We start from the raw sequence: 20,293 nt of genomic DNA, 5'->3' as shown, positions 1-20,293 counted from the left end.
ATCTAGAGAAATGAGAGATTCTGCTCGTTGCTGCTTTATTTCCCTGGATCACCACCTTTATTAAGACTTGGAAGGATCAGCCTTCTGGATCGGAGCAATATATTGGTTCTGTCCCAGAACTAATTAATAAAAAGCAAAGTAAATAGGTCTCTCTCAGATTGGCAGGCTATGATTAGGGTCACGCAGCTGTGAACCTCAGTGTCTGAGACTCTGTTCGAACCTTTTCTGAACCTCAGTGTCTGAGACTCTGTTCGATGCTGACCTCGGGTGTTGTTTCTATGGAGTTTGGAGAAACGGGAGAACTCAATGTTCATACTGTTGTGCTCCAAGCAACTAAAGTGGAATGCGAGGTGCTGTTCATCCAGTTTGCATGTGGTCTCACTTTGGCAATGGAGGAGGCCCAGGGCAGAAAGGGTAATTTGGGAATGGGAGTTTAAAATGGTCATCAACTAGGACAATATATTTAACCAGCACAGGTGCACAACCTTTTATCCGAAATTCCAAATGACGAAAAGCTCCGAATAGCGGACATTTTTTCGGTCCTTGAAGACGTTCACCGAGGGCGGCCCGCAGAGGTGACAGCTATGTATCGTGAGTCTACCGTGGGAACGTTTTAACTCAGCGGGAAGGCAGCAGCACATTGTCGCTCCCTTCAGTTTCACCCCACCTACACCCCTCTGCTTCACGGCCATGTGTGTGACCCCTTCCCTCCCCTCTCCAGCTCCCCGCCCATTGCAGCGGCGCGGGGGCTTTGCACCGTTTTCACGTCGACGATGCCAGCAGGTCAGTGCCTGTCACTGGAGACGTCAGGACCAACGGGACACCGACTCCCAGGCCCACTGCAAGCACGGAGATCCCAGAGACCCACAGCCAGCAGCAACTCTAGCCCCGCCCCACCCCAACTCCAGAGGAACCCGGGTTGTGGATGAGGGGGGCGCAGCTCGGGCTGTGGGCAAACTGCCACTTGTCACCGTAGCGGCCCATCGGGGAGCGGGTTCCTGTTGGTCCTGACGTCTCCGGCCACCCCCCTGGACAGGAGCTGAGACTGGAAACTGTCCCGCCCTTGCCCCCTCCCTCTGGAACTGCAAACAACCCCACTCTCCTGCAAGGGCGGTACAGTTCCCAATCTCAGCTCCTGTACAGGGGGGTGGCTGGAGACGTCAGGACCACCAGAAGCCACTCCCCGATGGGCTGCTACTGTGACAAGTGGCAGTTCGCCCACAGCCCGAGCTGCGCCCCCTCATCGGGACACCGACCCCCAGGCCCACTGCAAGCACGGAGATCCCAGATCAGCAACTCCAGCCCAGCCCCAACTCCAGAGGAACACGCTAGGGACAGAAGCTGATGGTGTGCAAGGTACGTCTTGTTCTTGGGGTGGCGGATATTGCGTGGGAGGGGGTTCCTCTGGAGTTGGAGGGGGAGGGGGGTATTGTGCTGTTTGATCGCCCCTGCTATCCCAGGGACAGGGTGACACAGCGGCTTTTGAGAATGGTGGGCAATCACTTCAAAAGTTCTGACCACACAGTCAGTTACCTCTCCTACACTTGTCTCCCGCACTAAGATCATCTCGCAGATAATGATCCCAGCCTAACCCTCCCTTACTACATTGAAGACTCAAACTCGCGATCGAGTAACTGCCGGGATCGAGGCGCAAACTTACGACCTTGCGGATATGAGCTGAGCACTCTACCACTGAGCCAGCTGTTAAAATCTACGCCAAAAATCTTCCATTCCGAAAGCCGAAAAATTCTGAATTACGAAAAGTGTCTGGCCCCAAGGCTTTCGGATAAAAGGTTGTGCACCTGTACTAGGTATAAGATTTGCAAATATGACAAATGCTTATATTTCCACAAAATTATGGAAAGGAGGAGGAGGACTCAAATGCTTATATTTCCACAAAATTATGAAAACATTGGAGGAGGACTCAACCAACACCAATCACCATCAGGGGCACTGAGGTGGAGGTGGTTGCCAACCACAGGTACCTTGGTGTGCAGCTTGACAGTGAGCTGGACTGGAAGAGTCATATGGAGGCGGTGTATAGGAAGGGACAAAGTAGACTGTATTTTTTAAGGAGGCTAAAGTCATTTAATATCTGTCAACCCCTACTGTGCAGTGTCTACCATTCAGTGGTGGCCAGTGCTCTGTTTTTTGCTGTGGCCTGTTGGGGAGAAGGCGCCCGAATAGCGGACAAAAACAGACTGGATAAGCTGATCAGGAAGGCCGGCTCAGTGGTTGGGGCAGAGCAACTAACGGTCAAGCAGGTGGCAGAGGCCAGAACTCTGAAAAAACTAGGCTCAATAATGACCAACCCCACTCACCCACTCCACGCCCTGAAGGTGATCAAGTGCAGCATCTTCAGTCAGAGACTGATTGCACCAATGTGCAAAACGGAGAGACATAGGAAGTCTTGTATACCAGCTGCTATAAGGTTTTATAATGCACAAAAATTTTAACTTATTATGTATTGAAGATATCTGTTGAAATGTGTGGTGTTATGTCTGTCTTGAAGCTGTTGTGGCACTGTAATTTCCTATAAAGGATTATTAAAGGTTATTCTATTCTATTCTAGAAATAATCTGGATAACAATTTCTCCAAAATGTTGAACCAAGCAGCACAATAGCTGCCTTTTCTGAACTTTCTATTTTCACTGATTGGAAAATAATTAGAGCAGCATAAGCAGATTTTTTATATACAGCACTTCTGCACGTGCTCTTATTTCAGGGTTAGTTATCTTCCAATTCATTGTAAAATCAGGAAATTATACCCAAGTTTGTAATAGATACATTACCTGAGTGTCAACTATTTCTTTGCTCAGTGGCTGAGTCAGATGAGGATATATTTCAAGTTTTAGATTTAAAACTCCAACTGGAACTTTAGACTCTGTGCCTGAAAGAATGTGAGTAAATGGTGAGTAAACGGTGTCATAAGTGTGTTCCAAAGCTATGGTCTTCATACCAATTAAACTTTGGATTCATAAACAAAAACAACATACAATGTTATCATCAAGCCTCTGAGACTAAAAACAGATTAAGATGCGTGGGATAGGTGTGGGGTGCGAGACGGGGTGCGTGTAGGCTAGGTTTGAGACCCCCCCGCGATGTGCCAGTTAAACAAAACATGGCTATTTTCGCTTCACAGCACATCCAGGATCAGTGTTTTTTGTGCTAATTTAAAAGACAAGATAATGCAAATTCATCCTTCATTTTCTTTTGTTGCAGATATCTTCATTTATATAATGATATATGTCATATTCAAAGAATGTTTTTGTCACTAGTGAAATGTGTTCCACGATGGAGATTAAAAAAAGCCAAAGTGGAAATACCTCCTATATTACTTTCTTTCACGTATATAATCAGACTATTGGGGATATAGAGGCACAAGACAAAGGTGGCAACCATTCAACCGGCCAAGCCTTAACTAGCTTTATAAAATAGCTACCCAATTTTTTCCAGAACCCGGTGTACTTATTATGTAAAATGAATTAATCTACAATGTAATTGATCAGCAAATCATCCAAAGCCACATTTACACTGACTTTTCGGAGTCGTCCCAATTGATTGCAGTCTGTGCCAGCTCTATCGACAGTAAAAATCAACCCACAAGCTCTAGAATTGTTGCTTTTGTTATTTATCTATTTACTTTTTCATTAAAGATAACAACTCAAAAATGCAAACTGTGCGTTTCTGAAAGTTTAAACGTGCACACCAAAGTATGGGATGACAATGCACGGAATGGAATGGGATTTGTGAGGAGGATGCAGAGAGATGTCAGAGCTAATGGACGAGGAGACACAAATTAAATATGAAATGAAAAATAAGGTTATCCTTCTTGGCAGAAAACACAGAGCAGCAGCACCTGTGGTGGTAGGTTAATGACAAGATATAATTCCAATGGAAGCTTGGCTTCATAGTAGCTCATTCATTTGGATGAGAAGGTCATAGGTGGATTCAAGCCTCTCTCCAGTATTTGACCACATTAACTGGGTTGACACTACATTGCACCACTAAAGAAGTGCGGCATTGTTTCAAAGGGGGCAGATTAAGTTTCACTACCATTTGCTCTCTGAAGTGAGCACACACAATTCAAACGTCGTTGTCTAAATTACAACAGGAAGGATTTCCAGGTTAATATATATTCTTCGTCTTAAGACAGTGTGGATATTGATTGGTTATCTATTACCATTTGTGGTATTGTGTGTGTAAATTAATTGCACTCTGCCTAAAATAGTGAACAGCAACCACACTTCAAAAGTAATTCTTAGGCTACAAAGCTGGTTGGAGCTGTTCAGAGGAGAAAGGTGGTGTTATTGGAATACATTTCTTCTTTTAATGCCTCAACCATGGTAAATTCATAGATTTACATATGATTTGAATATTCAAATGATTCTAATTTTTTTCACAGGCCAAGTATATAAGTATACATGGGGAAGGAATCTAAAAAAGATATGTTAAAACTTTTTCAAAATAGTGTAATTCCTGCTATTTTGTCAACCATATTGAAATTATTGCTTGTATGCCATACAAGAAAAATGTTTGAAAAATGTTAAAGCCATATTCCGGTAGTTAATTATTTATACAGTGATCTCCGTGTTGGAATTTATGCCAGCGGGCATTGATGGGAGAGGCAAAGTTTAGAGAGATGTGTAGGACAAGTTTTTTTTTTACACAGAGGGTGGTGAGTGCCTGGAATATGCTGCGGGGGCTGGTGGTGGAAGCAGATACGTTAGTGGCATTTAAAAGGCTATTGGATAGGCACATGGATATGCAGGGAATGGAAGGATATGGGTAATGTGCAGGTATATAGATGATAGCCTTGGTATCATGTTCGGCACAGAAATTGTGGGCTGAAAGGTCTGATCCTGTGATATTCTGTCTGTTCTATATCCTTTCCTCTGGTCAATGAAGCACCTACATAGTAAAATCTGGTGGTGTCACACTCCATTTTTAACCAAACTTCCACAGAAATAACATGTCAGGGTGCCTGTCAAAGCAGATCCTGCGAGCAAGTGTACAGTTCAGAAATTGGACTAAAGAGCCGGACAGATTGTGCAATCCAACAGCAAGTGGTCCATTTAGACACTGATAAAAGCCAATCAAATATTAAATTAAAATATTTAATCAAAGTAACAAAAAGATCTTACCTACACCCAATAATTCTACAGATATGCTCATTTTTCCATCTGGCGAACTCAGCACAGACCGCCATTCCAAGTAGTGCGATGCAATCAGTGTTTTCTCACTAGAAGTATCTGTCTTTATAAGAACCAGGTGCACAGGATCACAGATTGATAATAAAGTTGTTGCATCAGCCATCCTACTGCCATCACCTGGACATGATCCGATAGCAAGATAAAAAGTCGGATCACATAAATGCAGGCCATATTTTCACAAAGTGCGCAGGTCATTTGGCCCATCAAATGTATGCCAGCACTCAAAGCAATCCCACTTTCCCCCACATATCCCTGTAATGTATTCACTCCCACATGCTCAATTCGCCCATCAGCCATCTACATTAGGGTAGACTTAGACTACCAACCCCCTTATCTTTGGGAATTGAGAGGAAAATGGAACATCCAGCGAAACCCAAGCAAGCACAGGGAAAATGTGCAGACTCCACACAGACAGTCCCAGAGGTCAGCATTGAACCTAGGCCGCAGGAGCCAAGGCAACAGCACTACCTGCTTCCCAGCTGGGACACTGTGTTACTGCAATAAGAATTGTGATTAATGTGAAGTAAAATCTGTTTTTATTACAGGTAGGATGTAGTGTAGACAACTTTTAAAATCTAATAAAGAAATCTGCAACTTAATAAAAACTTTCCACCATTAATAACTCTATTGTCCTCAGGCTTCTGCCATTCCTTCAAAGTTTGGAGTGTACTCTCTTTTGAGAGAGAGCAAAGTTTACAAGTTACAGCATCGGAGAGGGTGAAAGCCTAAGGAAATTCCCAGCAATTTCTTTGGATCCAAAATGAGGTACCAATGGAATTCTAAACACAAGGGGCAATGTTCACATAGGTTCACATGGTTTCCCCAGTTTAAAAGCACTTTTCATACAAATCCAGAAATAAGGTAGTGCTTTCAAGAGTAGAGAATTTTACTTGTTAAATCTTTCCACTATCACCTCCTTTAATGTGCTATTTGACTGAAAAAATCTTCAAAACAATTGGATATTGAGGATTTTTTCATATCAAGAAATATTGCTACAGATCATGAAATTATGAAACAGAAATGTTAGCTGGATTATTGAAAACATATCACAAGGAGCTGGAGGACCACGGTTTGTATTTTTATGGACAGTGTTATTGAAAAGGCATCAGTTTTGTTTTAGTAGAACACAAGTACTGGAGTAGCATCTCTGGACAACATGGATAGGTGACGTTTCAGGTTTTAGTCAAACAAAGTTGCCCCTAGGAATAGCAGATGCAGAAATCTTGTGTAAAACACAAAGTGCTGAAGTAACTCAGCGAGTCAGGCAGCATCTCTGGAAGAAATGATTATGAAGAAGGGTCCTGACCTGAAACACTATCTATCCAAAATCATCATGTTTTCAGAAAGCACTGACGCATAGTGGTGCTGTTGGTTAAGAAGAGCAGGCAGTTAGAACAGCAACCCTAACCAGCTTTCTTCTTGACTAATTTGGGACACTCGAACCTTTCACAGACTAACTATTACTCCTGTAGATACTTGACAACATACAGACCTTGCAATGTACCCAGGATCTTATGCCTACATAATTCAGTATCAGAGGCCCATTCATTAAACATGTGGCACACAGAAGAGCTGCTGCCTTACAGCGCCAAAGGCCCAGTTTTGATCCTGACTGTGGGTGCTGTCTGTAGTTTACATGTGCCCCCTGTTATCATGTGGGGTTCCACCGGGTGCACCGGTCACATCTCACATTTCAAAGATGTGCAGGTTTGTAGGTTAAACACATAATGCTGGAGTAACTCAATGTGACAGGCAACATCTCTGCATAGAAGGAATGGGTGACCCTTCTCCAGTCTGAAGAAACGTCATTCATTAACTCTATCCAGAGATGCTGCCTGCTTTTTGTGTCTACCTTCAGTTCAAACCAGCAACTGCAGGAGTTCTTCCCTACTGGTTTGTATGTTAATTTACTCTGCAAATTGTCCTTGTGTGTAGGATAGGAGTGTACGGGCAATCACTGGTCGGCGCAGACTCGGTGGGCCGAAGGGCCTGTTTCCATGCTGTATCTCTCAACTCAATTAAAGCACGAGCCAATGAAGGGAGCCCAACTAATTTTTTGTGGGTGTACTCCCCCTGAATAGATTATAAAAACTATATATATATATAAACAAACCTTTGGTATCACTCACCCAAGCTGTCTTTGTGAACTTCCAACAGAAACCCATCTTGCAGATCAGGTTCACAGGCACATGCTGCAGGCTTGGAACGGAAGCGTTGATTTCGGAAATGCAAGTAAAGTGTAAAGGTGGCGCACACTTGCCCTGGTAGCGGCAGCGGTTCCTGTAAATGCTCCAGGAATGCTCGACCACCCAAAACCTGAAGGTACAGGTTTCTTCTCGTGGGGTCAATTTTTGCTAAAATATGAATGGCAAAACATAAACATCTCTGCTCTACTTAAAGAATTTGCATTTAATTATTACCATTCACAAGTTCACAATGACACAAAGTGCTCCACAGCCAATAATCTAAGTTCAAAGTGAACTGTCATTGTATTGCCTTGTAATCCAAATCACTAGTCAAATTGCATAGACTGATATCATAAAATGCAATGAGATAATAAGCAGTTAATTTGCTATCATCTGCCTAAAATGTTATTTCTTTCCACAGATGCTGCTTGATCAGTTAGTTTTTTGTTGTTTTAGAGATAAAGCATGGAGATACAGTATGCCGTTCGGCCCACCGAGTCCACACCGACCACCAATCACTCGTTCACACTAGTTTTATGTTATCCCACTTTCACATCCACTCCCTGCACACTAGGGCAAATTTATAGAGGTGGGATGTGGGAGGAAACCCATGTGGTTACAGGGAGAACGTGTAAATTCCAAACATTCAACACAGAGGTCAGGTACGAACGGGGACTATGGCTCTGTGAGGCAGTGGCACTACGGTCTGTGCCAAGTGCTGCCCTCATTTTTATGTTTTGTTTTTAATCTAATGTTGGTTTGCTGAAAGATAATGGCTGAGAATATATGTGGGACATCTTTCCTATTCTTTTCTGTCCATTTGATATAGCAGACAATGATTCAGTTTAATGCCTCATAGTAAAGATGCCACCTCAGACAATGGAGCACTTCACCTGCACTGCACTAGAGAGCTAGTATAGATGTTATGTTCAGACCTCAGGAATGACAGGGATATAGTTACTAATGCATTAGCTTCCTTCTTTAAATAAGACATTCAACACTGTAACAGTACTCCACAAATCGTCTAGGCAAACCACCACCCTTGTAATAGACAATAAGATTCTATTAGCTTTACTAATTACTTGCTGCTCCTGCAGACTAGCCTTAAATCAACCATGCTCAAGGATTCACAGATCCTCCCCCATTCCATCTCAGAGCTCCTCAATCTACCACTTGAAAATGTGCTTCCTTTTAAATTGCAATAAATGACTTGTTTTCACGATGTAACTTCAAATGATTTAATGTTCTCAAATTCTGCCGCACTCAAAGTGGTCTAATTTTGACTTCTAGATCGTGTCCTAGAATCCGATTCTAGTTCTCTAGTTCAAAGTGCTTTAGAATCCGCTTAGCAACATTAGAAAATTAGATTACAGATCTTCTCTCAGTGCCCCTGTTGAAACTGTCAGAATGCATCCAAATCAGAGGCTGAGGGGAGACCTAATAGGAAGTACCGTATTTCCCGGCAATGAAGACGCACCTCCAATTTAAATTGCTAAAATTTGAGAAAAGGATGGCGGAACAGGATCAAGGGTTTGGTTTAGTCCAGGGGTCAGCAACATCGCCTGCGTGCCCCGGGACTAGCTGAAGTTCCCAGATCCCTCATGTCCCCAGGACTGGCTTCAGTTCCCAGATCCCTAGCTGCAGTCCACAGTCTATCTTTCTTGACTAACAACCTCCAAGACGCAGGTAAATTCTCGTGCCTTATTTTTGGGTGAAAAATAGCGTCTTCATTGCCGGGAAACATGGTATATAAAATGATATGAGAACATTTGAGGAGAAGGGGCAGGACAAAGCCTGGTGAGTTATAGGTGGATACAGGTGATGGGAGGTTTTGATAGGCGCATGGTTGGGCAAAGGTCAAAAATGAAAAGGCACAAGGTGAGAGATAAGGATAGAAGAAGTATGAAGCGAGAAAAAGGAATGTAGATTTAATGGAAGGCCGAGGAGAGAAACAGGTGCGCATCCAGGTGAGGCACAGGAAAGGGGGGAAGGGGAGGGGGTAGTGAGAAAGGGGTTTGATGCTTCTTGACCTAAATATTGGAGAATTCAATGTTCATACCATTAGCTCGTAAGCTCCCCAAGCGGAATACGAGGCTCTGTTCCACCAGTTTGCTTGTGGCCTCATTCTGATAAAGAAGGCAGCCCAGGACAGAAAGATTGGTCAGCAGGGAATGAGAAGAGGATTTATAATAGTTAGCAACCGGGAGATCCTGTAGGCGTCGGCGGACAAGGCGCAAGTGTTCGGCGAAATGTTTGCTGAGTCTACGTTTGGTCTCGTCGATGTGAAAGAGACCACATCAGGAGGTGAAGTTCAAGGAGGTGCAAGTGTACCTCCGTCACACCTGGAAGGACTCTGGGGTCCCTGGATGGACACGAGGGAGGAGGCATTGGAACGGGTGTTCCATCTCCTGCAGCTGCAGGAGAAAGTACTTGGGGAGTGGTTTGAGTGGGAAGTGATGAGTGAGCTAAGGAGTTGTGGAGGAAGTGGTCTCTGCGGAAGAGGAAAGGGGAGTGGATGGGCAGTTGTGACTGGTGGTGGGATCATGTTGAAGATGGGTGAAATGTTGGAGAATGATGTGTTAGATACAGAAGCTGGTGGAGTGTAAGGTGAGTGGACCATGGGAACTCTGTCCTTGTTCCATCCGGAGAGAGGGAGATCAACACATTCACCCCACATTCCTCCAATTTCAGATAATTACTCTCCATTTTGCCCTCCTACAGACTAATTTTTCCATTTCGTATTAACAGACATTTAGCAGACAAGGTTAGGGTTTTAATATGGCAAATAGGCAGGTAACCAGAGGTCAGAGATTAACAAGTAAAGAACAAGATGGGAATCAAGGTGGAATTTTGTCAGTCAGTAAGTCTGTGAAATTCTCGGCTGCACTACCCAAAACACGAAAAATAAATAAATTCCACAGCAACTTTCAAAATCAAACTGGATTTATGCTTCAAAACGTGGAATTCTAAGGGGTATAGAGTGGGAAAGCTGCGCAATGATATTAGACTGCTTAACTGCTTTAAGTCTTGGGACAGACACTATGACCAAAAATTCAACATTATTCCCAATTCAAACAACAATGAAATTAAATTTCTAATTACAAAGTTGTCTTTTTAATGTAAAGTGTTCAAATTAATAAAATACCAGAACCACTCACTTTTTTTTAATTCTGCTGGCTCTTTGTCTACAAAATGTGTGGCTGGCTTTGAACTGGTTGTAGCTTCTTTGTCCTGCACCTCCTGGAAATTAAAAATAGTTGCAATGCAATTAATTTCACATAAAGGAAACAGCACTGTACGATTTCCAGCTTCTAAATTGGAAATTGCTTTTTCTGTACGAAACACAAAGAAGGCAACAAAGATTACAGATCAGTGAGAATGTGATGTACACAATACGAAAAGGATAATGGAACATAAATTAGCAAAAACATTAGATGTCCAAGTTTCAAAATTGTCCACTGAATTTGCATAACTCGGTTTCACAGGCAGGTGACATGGGGCAAATTACTTAAGACAGATGTGCCATTCCAGTTAATGTTTTGAATTAAATTCATTCACTGAATTGTTTTCTTTCAAATAAAAAACCTCACTTGGGTATGAAAAAAATACATGGCTTATATAAAAAAAGAGACACTACAATATCCTCATCTTTGGTGTATTCTAGTATCCCGACACTAAAGCCCATGTGACCCCCCCCAAAAAAATATGTAGCACTGTTTCTCCAGAGCTGAAACAAGCTTAGTTTGGCCATTTAAACTTGTTCCTCAACTAAATAAAGGGCCTGTCCCACATGGGCGTCATTTACTCGACATCATTTACTCGTCACGACGCACACGTGATGCGCGCATGGCATGCATTACGCGCGCATGGTGCGTGGTGACGTAGGCAGTGACTTTCCAGGATTTTGGAATTCACAAAATCTTCGCTCGCCACCTGCGTGACGTGCAAATGACACCCAAGTGGGACAGGCCGTTAAGGCTATAGTTGATTTTTTTCATTCTGCACAATTTTCCTACATTCATCCCATTTTGCACTCCCCAAGTCTCTAAAGGTCTATCGAAAACTGTCATGAATATGTATAGTGAGTGAGCCCCCAGATCATAGCGTAGAAAACGCAAAAGATTCACTATCCTCAGAAGAAATGTTTCTATTATGAATTGCTAGCCCCTTAAGTTGTGAGAGTATCCTAGATACCCATGCCAGGGGAAACATCAATTTTGTGAAGCCCTGAAAGGATTTTGTACTTTTCAATGAGAATGCTCATTCTTCTAAATTGAGATAGCAAGGGTCCAATATGTCAAGGGTCAAAAGACAAATCCTCAAACCCAGAAATGAATCTGGTGAACTTTCATAGATAAAAGACCTGTTCAGTGCACAATATTCATGATTAGTCTTTACAATCGAAGCAAGGCATTTTAATCCTTGCTAATAATCCAACAAATGGTGTGTCTTAATTGCCTGTCGCACCTGTACATTGACGCTGCGCTTTGTTTACAAGGATCTCCATCTGCCTCTGAGCAACACCTTGCAATCGTTGAAAATACACTGCATGTCCACATTTCCTCTCAAAGCCATCCTTTTCTGCATTAAATTATATCCATTGAATTATCACTATTCTTGTCTATATATATTTGAAGCCTGGATTTGACGGGTCTCATCACTCGCCCCGCTGATACTTATGGCCTGTCCCACTTAGGCGACTTTTTAGGTCACTACAGGAGACTATGTGGTCGCCACATGGTCGCCAGGATGTTGCCTGTATGGTCGCGAGTAGTCTACTCAGTGGCCCAGAGTCGTAGCGTCTTTCTGGTCGCCAAATTTGATTTAACGTGTGGAGAGATTTTCACCGACAGTGGCGACCTTGGGTTTGATGCCAAATGAGCATAGCTTGACGTAGGTGCTATCGTAGGTTGTCGCCAGGTTAATGTAGGCAGTCGCCAGGATGTCGTCAGTTGTCGACGTTGCTGACTTCGATGAATTTCAATGTCATATTCGCCGGCAGTCGCCAAAAAATCGTCTAAGTGGGACAGGCCCATTAGCATCAGTAAAACACAGATATTATTACTTAATCCTCTCATCTAAGCCAATAATGTAGGTGTGAACGACTTGTTCTGAACACTGATCCATCATAATCCCATCATCAACGCTTCACGCCGCCTCAGAAAAACAACCAACATAATCAAGATGCTTTTTTACCCCAGTCATTCCCTCTTCTACCCTCTCTTTACAGGCAGAAGATACAGGCATTTGAAAGCATACATCATCAGGCTCAGGAACAGCTTCTTCCCCTCTTATCAGCTAGGGTGTAGTCCCAATCCTCCAACCTACCACATAGTCGACATTGGACTTTTTCCTCTGGAACTGTAATGGTACAATGCTACAAAACTATATTCTGCACTCTGGTTGTGTACATGATACTTCATACTACTCCTTTGCACTTGTATATGGCTTGATTATACTAATGTATAGTATTATAATGTATAGTATTAGTGATTCAATTGCATAGCACACAAACAAAAACTTTTCACTGTATGTTGGTACATGTGACAATAATAAACCAATACTAATGCTCAACATACATTTGGCTCATTTTCTCCTAATTTGTTTTTATGTTCAACCAATATACCAGCATATTATCCCTAATCCTGTGCTCAAATTTTGCTTATTCTGCTGTGGCACCCACTTAAAGGCAGCCTTCTGAAGACAGACCACGTAATCTGTTTTTCTTTATGTTTTTTCCATGAGTTACATCAAATAGTTCCAATAGCTATGTCAAGCATTATTTCCCTTTCGTAAATCTATGTTGACGCTACTTTATCTAATTTATATTTCCCCAAGTTCTTTGTTTACCATTTCATCAATAATACCCATCTTGTTTGGATTAATGTTTGTTCAACTGATCTGTAATCCCACAATTTCTCTCTCTACCTTCTTAAATAGTAAGGTTACATTTGCAAACTTCCAATCGGTAGGAACCATTCTAAAGTATTTCGTATTTTGAGAATTGACAAGTAATGCATCATTATCTCCAGAGCTATTCTTACAAAGCTTTGGAAGTAAAGTCATTTGGTGGGGATTTATTGACTTTTTTTTTGTTATCTAGTGTGTATTTCTTTGCACTCCTCATTCACTGTTTTCATCACTATGTCAGGATGTTTGTGCTGGCTGTGTGAAGACAAATAAACAATGTTTAATTTATTTGCCATTCTTTATTCCACAATATAATTTCACTTGTCTCAGGCTGTAATGGGTCCACCATGTTTAACTAATCTTTTCCTTTTTAAATAGCTTAGTTTAGTTTAGAGACACAGCATGGAAACAGGCCTTCGGCCCACCGAGTCCATGCCAACTATCGATCACGTTCACACTGGTTCTATGTTGTCCCACTTTCTCACCCATTTAGGGGCAATTTACTGAGGCCGACTAACCTAAATATACATCTTTGGGATGTGGGAGAAAACAAATGAGGGTCACAGAGAGAATGTGCAAACATTTTTTTCATTTTATTAAACTGTACTGTGGTCATTACAGTTGGGAGATTACAATATCAGGATTTAATATCTGAATAGTCTGAAGGGTCTCGACCCGAAATGTCACCCATTCCGTCTCTCCAGAGATGCTGCCTGACCCGCTGAGTTACTCCAGCATTTTGTGTCTACCTAGGATTTAATATCCATTCGTTTATGTACCTTTGACATCCCGACTCTTCAGTAATCTCATAGAATTTCAACTTTTAGTTTGCCATCATATCACAGAGAAGTGTTAAGAAACTGAAATACCTCACAAATCAATATCACAGCACTACAAAAACTTGGCAAGGAACCAAATCATAATGTAATTAACTTAGCAGTCATCCACTTTAAAATAAGGCATTCTATCATGATCATTTTTGGAAGCAAAATCAATCAAAATGGCTTATGATCAAACAGTTTCACAACAACCTTGCGGTTTTACTACCGCAATACTCAAGGTGTATTTTAGAATCCCGCAGAATTACAAAATTGAACCCCTTAACAGAATCATCCATTTTATTCGCTGCTCTCTCCTTGCAATTTCTGACATTTCCTCTTTCTAGTATTTACCTAACCTACCACTCGTGCGAGCTTCACAAATACATTTGACAGTGATTTCCATCAGCTTCAGGATATACGATTATCACCATCGTTTTTCTTATTTTTCGCTTTCCTCTTTCATCACTGTCTGCCATTCATCAACGCTTTTCCCACACCCGAATTTTAGGAAAGTTTTATTAATTTACAGTGACAGAGACCCAGGTTCGATCCTGACTACGCTTGCTGTGTGTACGGAGTTTGTACGTCCTCCCCGTGACCTGCCTGGGTTTTCTCCAGGATCTCCGGCTTCCTCCAACACTCCAAAGACATACAGGTTTGTAGCATAATTGGCTTTGGTAAAATTATAAGTTGTCCCTAGTGTGCAGGATAGTGCTAGTGTGCGGCATAATCGCTGGTTGGCACGGAATCGATGGGCCGAAGGACCTGCTTTCGAGTAGCATCTCTAAAACTAAACTAATTGTGATCAATTGAAGGTAGATAAAAATGCTGGAGAAACTCAGCGGGCGAGGCAGCATCTATGGAGCGAAGAAAATAGGCGACATTTTGGTTCGAGACCCTTCTTCAGACCAATTGAATGTAGTCCTAAACAATCAGCCGTTTCACATTTTATCGCTTAAATCTCTGTTCAGTCAAAACCTCACACATCTGTTGTTATCATGAATTCCATTTGCAATATATTTCCAGTGTTTGGATGCTTCCTACACTAACGGATAGCAGATGCTAACTATAGTTTAACCAATAATTACCACTGTCCTTTTATACTCGTACAGCCCAGTTCAGAAAAGGTAGGATCAAATATCCTAACACAGATTCTCCAGAGATATCACTATTATTTATCACGTCCACACAAGATCAATGATTATTATGATTCTTTTCAATTCCCTATTGTTGACTTTTACATTGTCACACTTCCTTTATTATCACACTCTTTAATTTCAGATCACCAAGAAGCATTTTACTATTCCCCCTCCCCCCCCAAATTTATCTTTGCTAAAGCATTCCCATTACCAATATGGTTACATTTTCATGAAAAGGTAATAGAAATATGCCCTTCAGCCCAGCATCTCCATGCCAAACATTAACATTCTACACTAATCTCGTTTTTGAGAATTTGGGCAAAAGCGTTCTATACTGTGGCAATTTAAGTGGCCATCCAAGTACTCAATCAATGTTATGAGAGTTCCTGTCTCCACCACCCCATCGTCACTGCAATCCAGTTCAAGCAAAACATTGAGTGAAAATATCTTCGTCAGAACACCTCATATGTCTTACACTAAACCCATGTCCTCCAGTTGTAGACACCCCAGCAATTGGGAAAAATCTTCCATACATCTACTGTATCTCTGCTCAGTTTTGTGTACCATTTTCACGTTTCCCCCCTCCTCCTTTGCCCCACCCCCCCCCCCCCCCCCCCCCCCCCCCCCCCCCCCCCCCCCCCCACCTCAGCCTCCACTGCTTCGAGAAACAACCCATCCTCTCCTCAACTGAAATGTTCCATCCAGTTAACATCCTGGTGAACCTCCTCTGCACCTTCTGCAGTCCAATGGCAAGTTCCACTAGGGCGATGAACAGAACTGTTGTCCACCTGCTGTGGTTTACCTTGTTTTATAAAGCTGTAACACAATCTTTATATTCTCTGCCGCAGCCAAGTGAGGTTTTCTTCACCACCCAATCTACCTGTGCAGCCACCTTTTTTGTTAAAAACAATTATGCTATTTGCTCCTTATTTATCCAAAAATAATCAAAAACTATTAAAACTATTAAATAACTTAAAAATAATCAAAAACTAAGACTAGCTTAGTCTTTCCAGGTGAGGCAGAGGTTCACTTGCACCTCCGCCAACCTCATCTATTGCATCCGCTGCTTTAGGTGTCAACTGCTCTCCATCGGTGAGACCAAGCGCAGGCTTGGCGATCACTTCGCCCAACACCTCCGCACAGCATGCATTAACCAACCTGATCTCCCGGTGGCTCAGCACTTCAGCCCCCCCCTCCCATTCTGAATCTGACCTGGGCCTCCTCCATTCCCAGAGTGAGTCTCACCGCAAATTGGAGGAGCAGCACCTCATATTTCGCTTGGGCATTTTACACCCCAGCGTTATGAACATTGACTTCTCTAATTTTAGGTAGTCCTTGCATTCTCCCTCCTCCTCCTCCCCAACCCAGCTCTCCCACAGCCTCCGCCTCTTCTTTTCTTCTTCCCGGACCCCTCTCCCCCCCCCCCCATCAGTCTGAAGAAGGGTCTCGACCCAAAACGTCACCTATTCCTTCGCTCCATAGATGCTGCCTCACCCGCTGAGTTTCTCCAGCATTTTTGTCTACCAAAAACTATTAAATATCCCTTAAGAGGACACAACAGGTGATGAAAAAATAATGCGGTCTTTGTCATAATTTAAAAGAAACACTGTACACTAATAGCAGTGACAACAAATCAACAATGTTTTCAAATTTTAGTTTTTAAGTCAGACTCGTACGTTGTGTAAACAAGCACTTCGCCCCAACTTACCCACGTCGACCAACATGCCCCATCTACACTAGACACTAGCCTGTGTTTGGCCCACTAAACCTATTATATCCCTCTAAACCTATTATATCCATGTGTCGGTCTAAATATTTTTAAACATTGTGATATTACCTGTTTCAACTACCTCTTCTGGCAGCTTGTTCCATGCAACCGCCACCCTTTGTGTAAAAAATGTTGTCCCTCAGGTTCCTATTAGATCTTTCCCCCTTCACCCCAAACTTAAGTCCACTGGTTCTAGATTCCACAACTCTGGGTAAAATACAATGCATTTACCCCATCTATTGCTCTTATGATTTTGTACACCTCTATAAGATCACCTCTCCTCCTCCTGTCCTAGCCTGCTCAACCCTCCCTATCGCTTTGGTCCTCAAATCATAGCGTAGAACACACGTAGAAATATTTTCTGTACACTTTCTAGCTTCGCAACATCATATATTTTGCTCAGATTAAATATGCCATTGGTTGCAGTAAAATACTCACTGTTAAGAATTTGAGTTCCTTCATGACATCATCTACAATGCCCCGGCGTTGTAAAGCTTGTATAAGATCTGCCTCAGACAAACCTTGCGAATTCTTGCCCAATTCCTCCCGGACTGACTCCGATAATATATCCCTGATTTTTCCATGGACGTTCATCTGGTGAAAAAATATTCAGCAAGCTACTACCATAGGACATTTTCAAATCTGATTCCCAGTTTAAAATTAACATTAAAATGAACGAACAAGAAGTACGTTATCTTTCAAAGCTTCTTCAAAAATGTCATATCATGACAAGTATACTCTTCCCAATCTACAAAAACTGAAAAACAAGCACTAGAAAGGCAAGTAAGTGCCAACGCCTCCCTCTGCGTATTGTGTATTTGTATTTACAAATGTCACAAAGGAAGCAAATACATAGTTTAGTTTAGAGATACCACGCGGATACAGGCCCTTCCGCCCATCGAGTCCGCGCCGACCAGCCATCAACCGTACACTAGCACTATGCTACACATTAGAAACAATTTACCATAGCCAATTAATCGACAAGTCTGCATACCTTTGGAATGTGGGAGGAAATCGAAGCAGTCTACGCAGTCACGGGGAGAACATACAAACTCTGCACAGGGAACACCTGTAGTCGGGTTCAAACCCTGGGTCTCTGGCGCTGTAAGGCAGCAACTCCACCGCTGTGCCAGTACTTCTACTATGGACCTCAAAACCTGACCAGCCCGTTGAAGCGAGAGAATAACTTATTTCTAGTAAATTTCAATCCCAAGGTTACTGATGTTTAAAATCACCTTGTGGATGCTTCACTGTCTATTCTTTCACATCTGAAACGTCCTATCACCAACTAGGGGGTGACCCTGACGTTCCATCTACCTCATTGGAGAACCTCGGACTACCTTTAATCAGACTTTACATTTAGAATAGTTTATCTTGCAGCAAAGTGCTTACATTACACATCCAAAGGGACATGGATAGCGTTAGTAGGTGGACATGTAGCAGATGGGCTACAACACCCATGATGGGCTAAAAATATGGAATTATTCAGTTTGGAAGATAGAATGAAAAATAAAACTATTTAAAAAACTGAAAGGACATAAAGCGCTGGAGTGACTCTGCAAGACAGGCAGTATCGCTAAAGAATATGTTCTCCAGAGATGCTGCATGATCCGACGTTCCTCCAGCACTTTATTTTTTTCCTCGTAAATTAGCATCTGCAGTTCCCATGTCTCTACTTTTTAAACTATGCAAGATAACAAAATATTGTGGTACATTGAGATTTTATCCCTAAGAGCTCAATCTAATTCCCCTTGAAAACATCCAGTGAATTGGCCTCCACTGCCTTCTGTGGCAGAGAATTCCACAAATTTACAACTTTCTGGGTGAAAAGGTTTTTCCTCATCTCAGTCCTAAATGGCCTACATCTTATTCTTAAACCGTGACCCCTGGTTCTGGACTCCCATAACATGGGACGCATTTTTCCTGTATCTAGCCTGGCCAATCTCTTAAGAATTTTATATGTTTCTATAAGATCCCCTCTCATCCTTCTAAATTCCAGTGAATACAAGCCCGGTGGACCCATTCGGTCATCATATGTACAACTGCAGCAGGACCTCCTTGCTCCTATACTCAAATCTTCTTGCTATGAAGGACAACATGCCATTTGCTTTCTTCACTGTCAGGGACAGGTGTACAAGCACACTCAGGTCTCGTTGCACCTGCCCTTTTCCTAATCTGACAGAAAATTCAGATAATAACCTGTCTTCTTGTTCTTGCCACTAAAGTGGATAAACTCACATTATATTGCATCTATCTGCCCACTCACCCAATCAAGTCACCCTGTAACCTCATAGCATCCTCCTCGCAGCTCACACTGCCACCCAGATTTGTGTCATCGGCAAACTTGGAGATGTTACATGTAATTACTTTGTGTAAATAGTTAACATATATTGTAAATAACTGATGTTCCAGCACTGAGCCTTGCGGCACCCCATTAGTCACTGCCTGCCATTCTGCAAAGGACCCGTAAATTCCTACTCTTTGCTTCCTGTCTGCCAAGTGCTCTAATTTTGCACAGTAATCTCTTGTGTGGGACCATGTCAAAGGCTTTTTGAAAGTCCAGATACACTACATCCACCGGCTCTCCCTTATCCATTCTACTTGTTACATCGTTATATACATGATTAGACAAAATCTGGAGAAGGTTGGAGTAACTCAGCGGGACAGACAGCCCTCATTCTCCAGAGATGCTGCCTGAGCCGCTGTGAGTTTCCAGAACTTTGCCCCAGTCCCTCTGGCACTTTTCTTGCGGACCCCAGGCTCGGCCAGGCGGCCGACAGCAGCATCGGGGGACGGGTTCACCTGCGATAGCTGGTTGCGAATGATCTGTTTCAGCTCGGAGGCTTTCTCGGGCGGCAGCGCCATGCCAGCCAGCGCGCGGCCTTTGCCCGGGTGTAGCGGCGGCTCTGGGCGGGAGAGGCGGCGGCGGCGGCGGCTCCACCGCGTCTCCACGGCCAACAGGCCCCGCCCCCGCTGACATCGTCGACCCCTGAGGCCACGCCCTCCGCACGTCACGGCCCTTCGTCATCAAGCCCCGCCCATATCCCCCAAGACAGGCCTCCGCTTTGACGTCACTAACCCCCTTCACCAATCGCACGACGGCGTGCCAGAGACCACGCCCCTCTGCCGAAGTTACACGTCGGTCAGACGTCATCAGGCCCCTCCCCCAAACGCTCGCCGCTGCACAAGCCACGCCCCTCCGCTAACGTCACTGCCCCCCCGTGCGTCACTCTCACGTGACGTCAGGACCCGCCGC

General features: G+C 43.2%; 1 protein-coding gene across 1 annotated transcript in view; it reads right to left on the bottom strand.

Annotated features, from left to right (window-relative positions):
• The window catches only part of cep76 (centrosomal protein 76), a 43,089-nt gene extending 23,072 nt beyond the window's left edge, over positions 1-20,017 (bottom strand). The window contains exons 1-6 of the mRNA XM_055634364.1: positions 19,840-20,017; positions 17,476-17,631; positions 10,558-10,639; positions 7,343-7,567; positions 5,145-5,330; positions 2,793-2,890 (exon numbers count right to left, since the gene is read on the bottom strand). Of these exons, the coding sequence (XP_055490339.1) occupies positions 2,793-2,890; positions 5,145-5,330; positions 7,343-7,567; positions 10,558-10,639; positions 17,476-17,631; positions 19,840-19,902 (810 nt within the window). The 5' untranslated portion in view covers positions 19,903-20,017. The remainder of the gene's footprint in view (positions 1-2,792; positions 2,891-5,144; positions 5,331-7,342; positions 7,568-10,557; positions 10,640-17,475; positions 17,632-19,839) is intronic.
• Positions 20,018-20,293: the final 276 nt, after the last annotated feature.

Source organism: Leucoraja erinacea, chromosome 4 (genome assembly GCF_028641065.1).
Source record: "Leucoraja erinacea ecotype New England chromosome 4, Leri_hhj_1, whole genome shotgun sequence".
Taxonomy (NCBI): domain Eukaryota; kingdom Metazoa; phylum Chordata; class Chondrichthyes; order Rajiformes; family Rajidae; genus Leucoraja; species Leucoraja erinaceus.
This window is presented reverse-complemented; position numbering and strand designations above follow the sequence as displayed.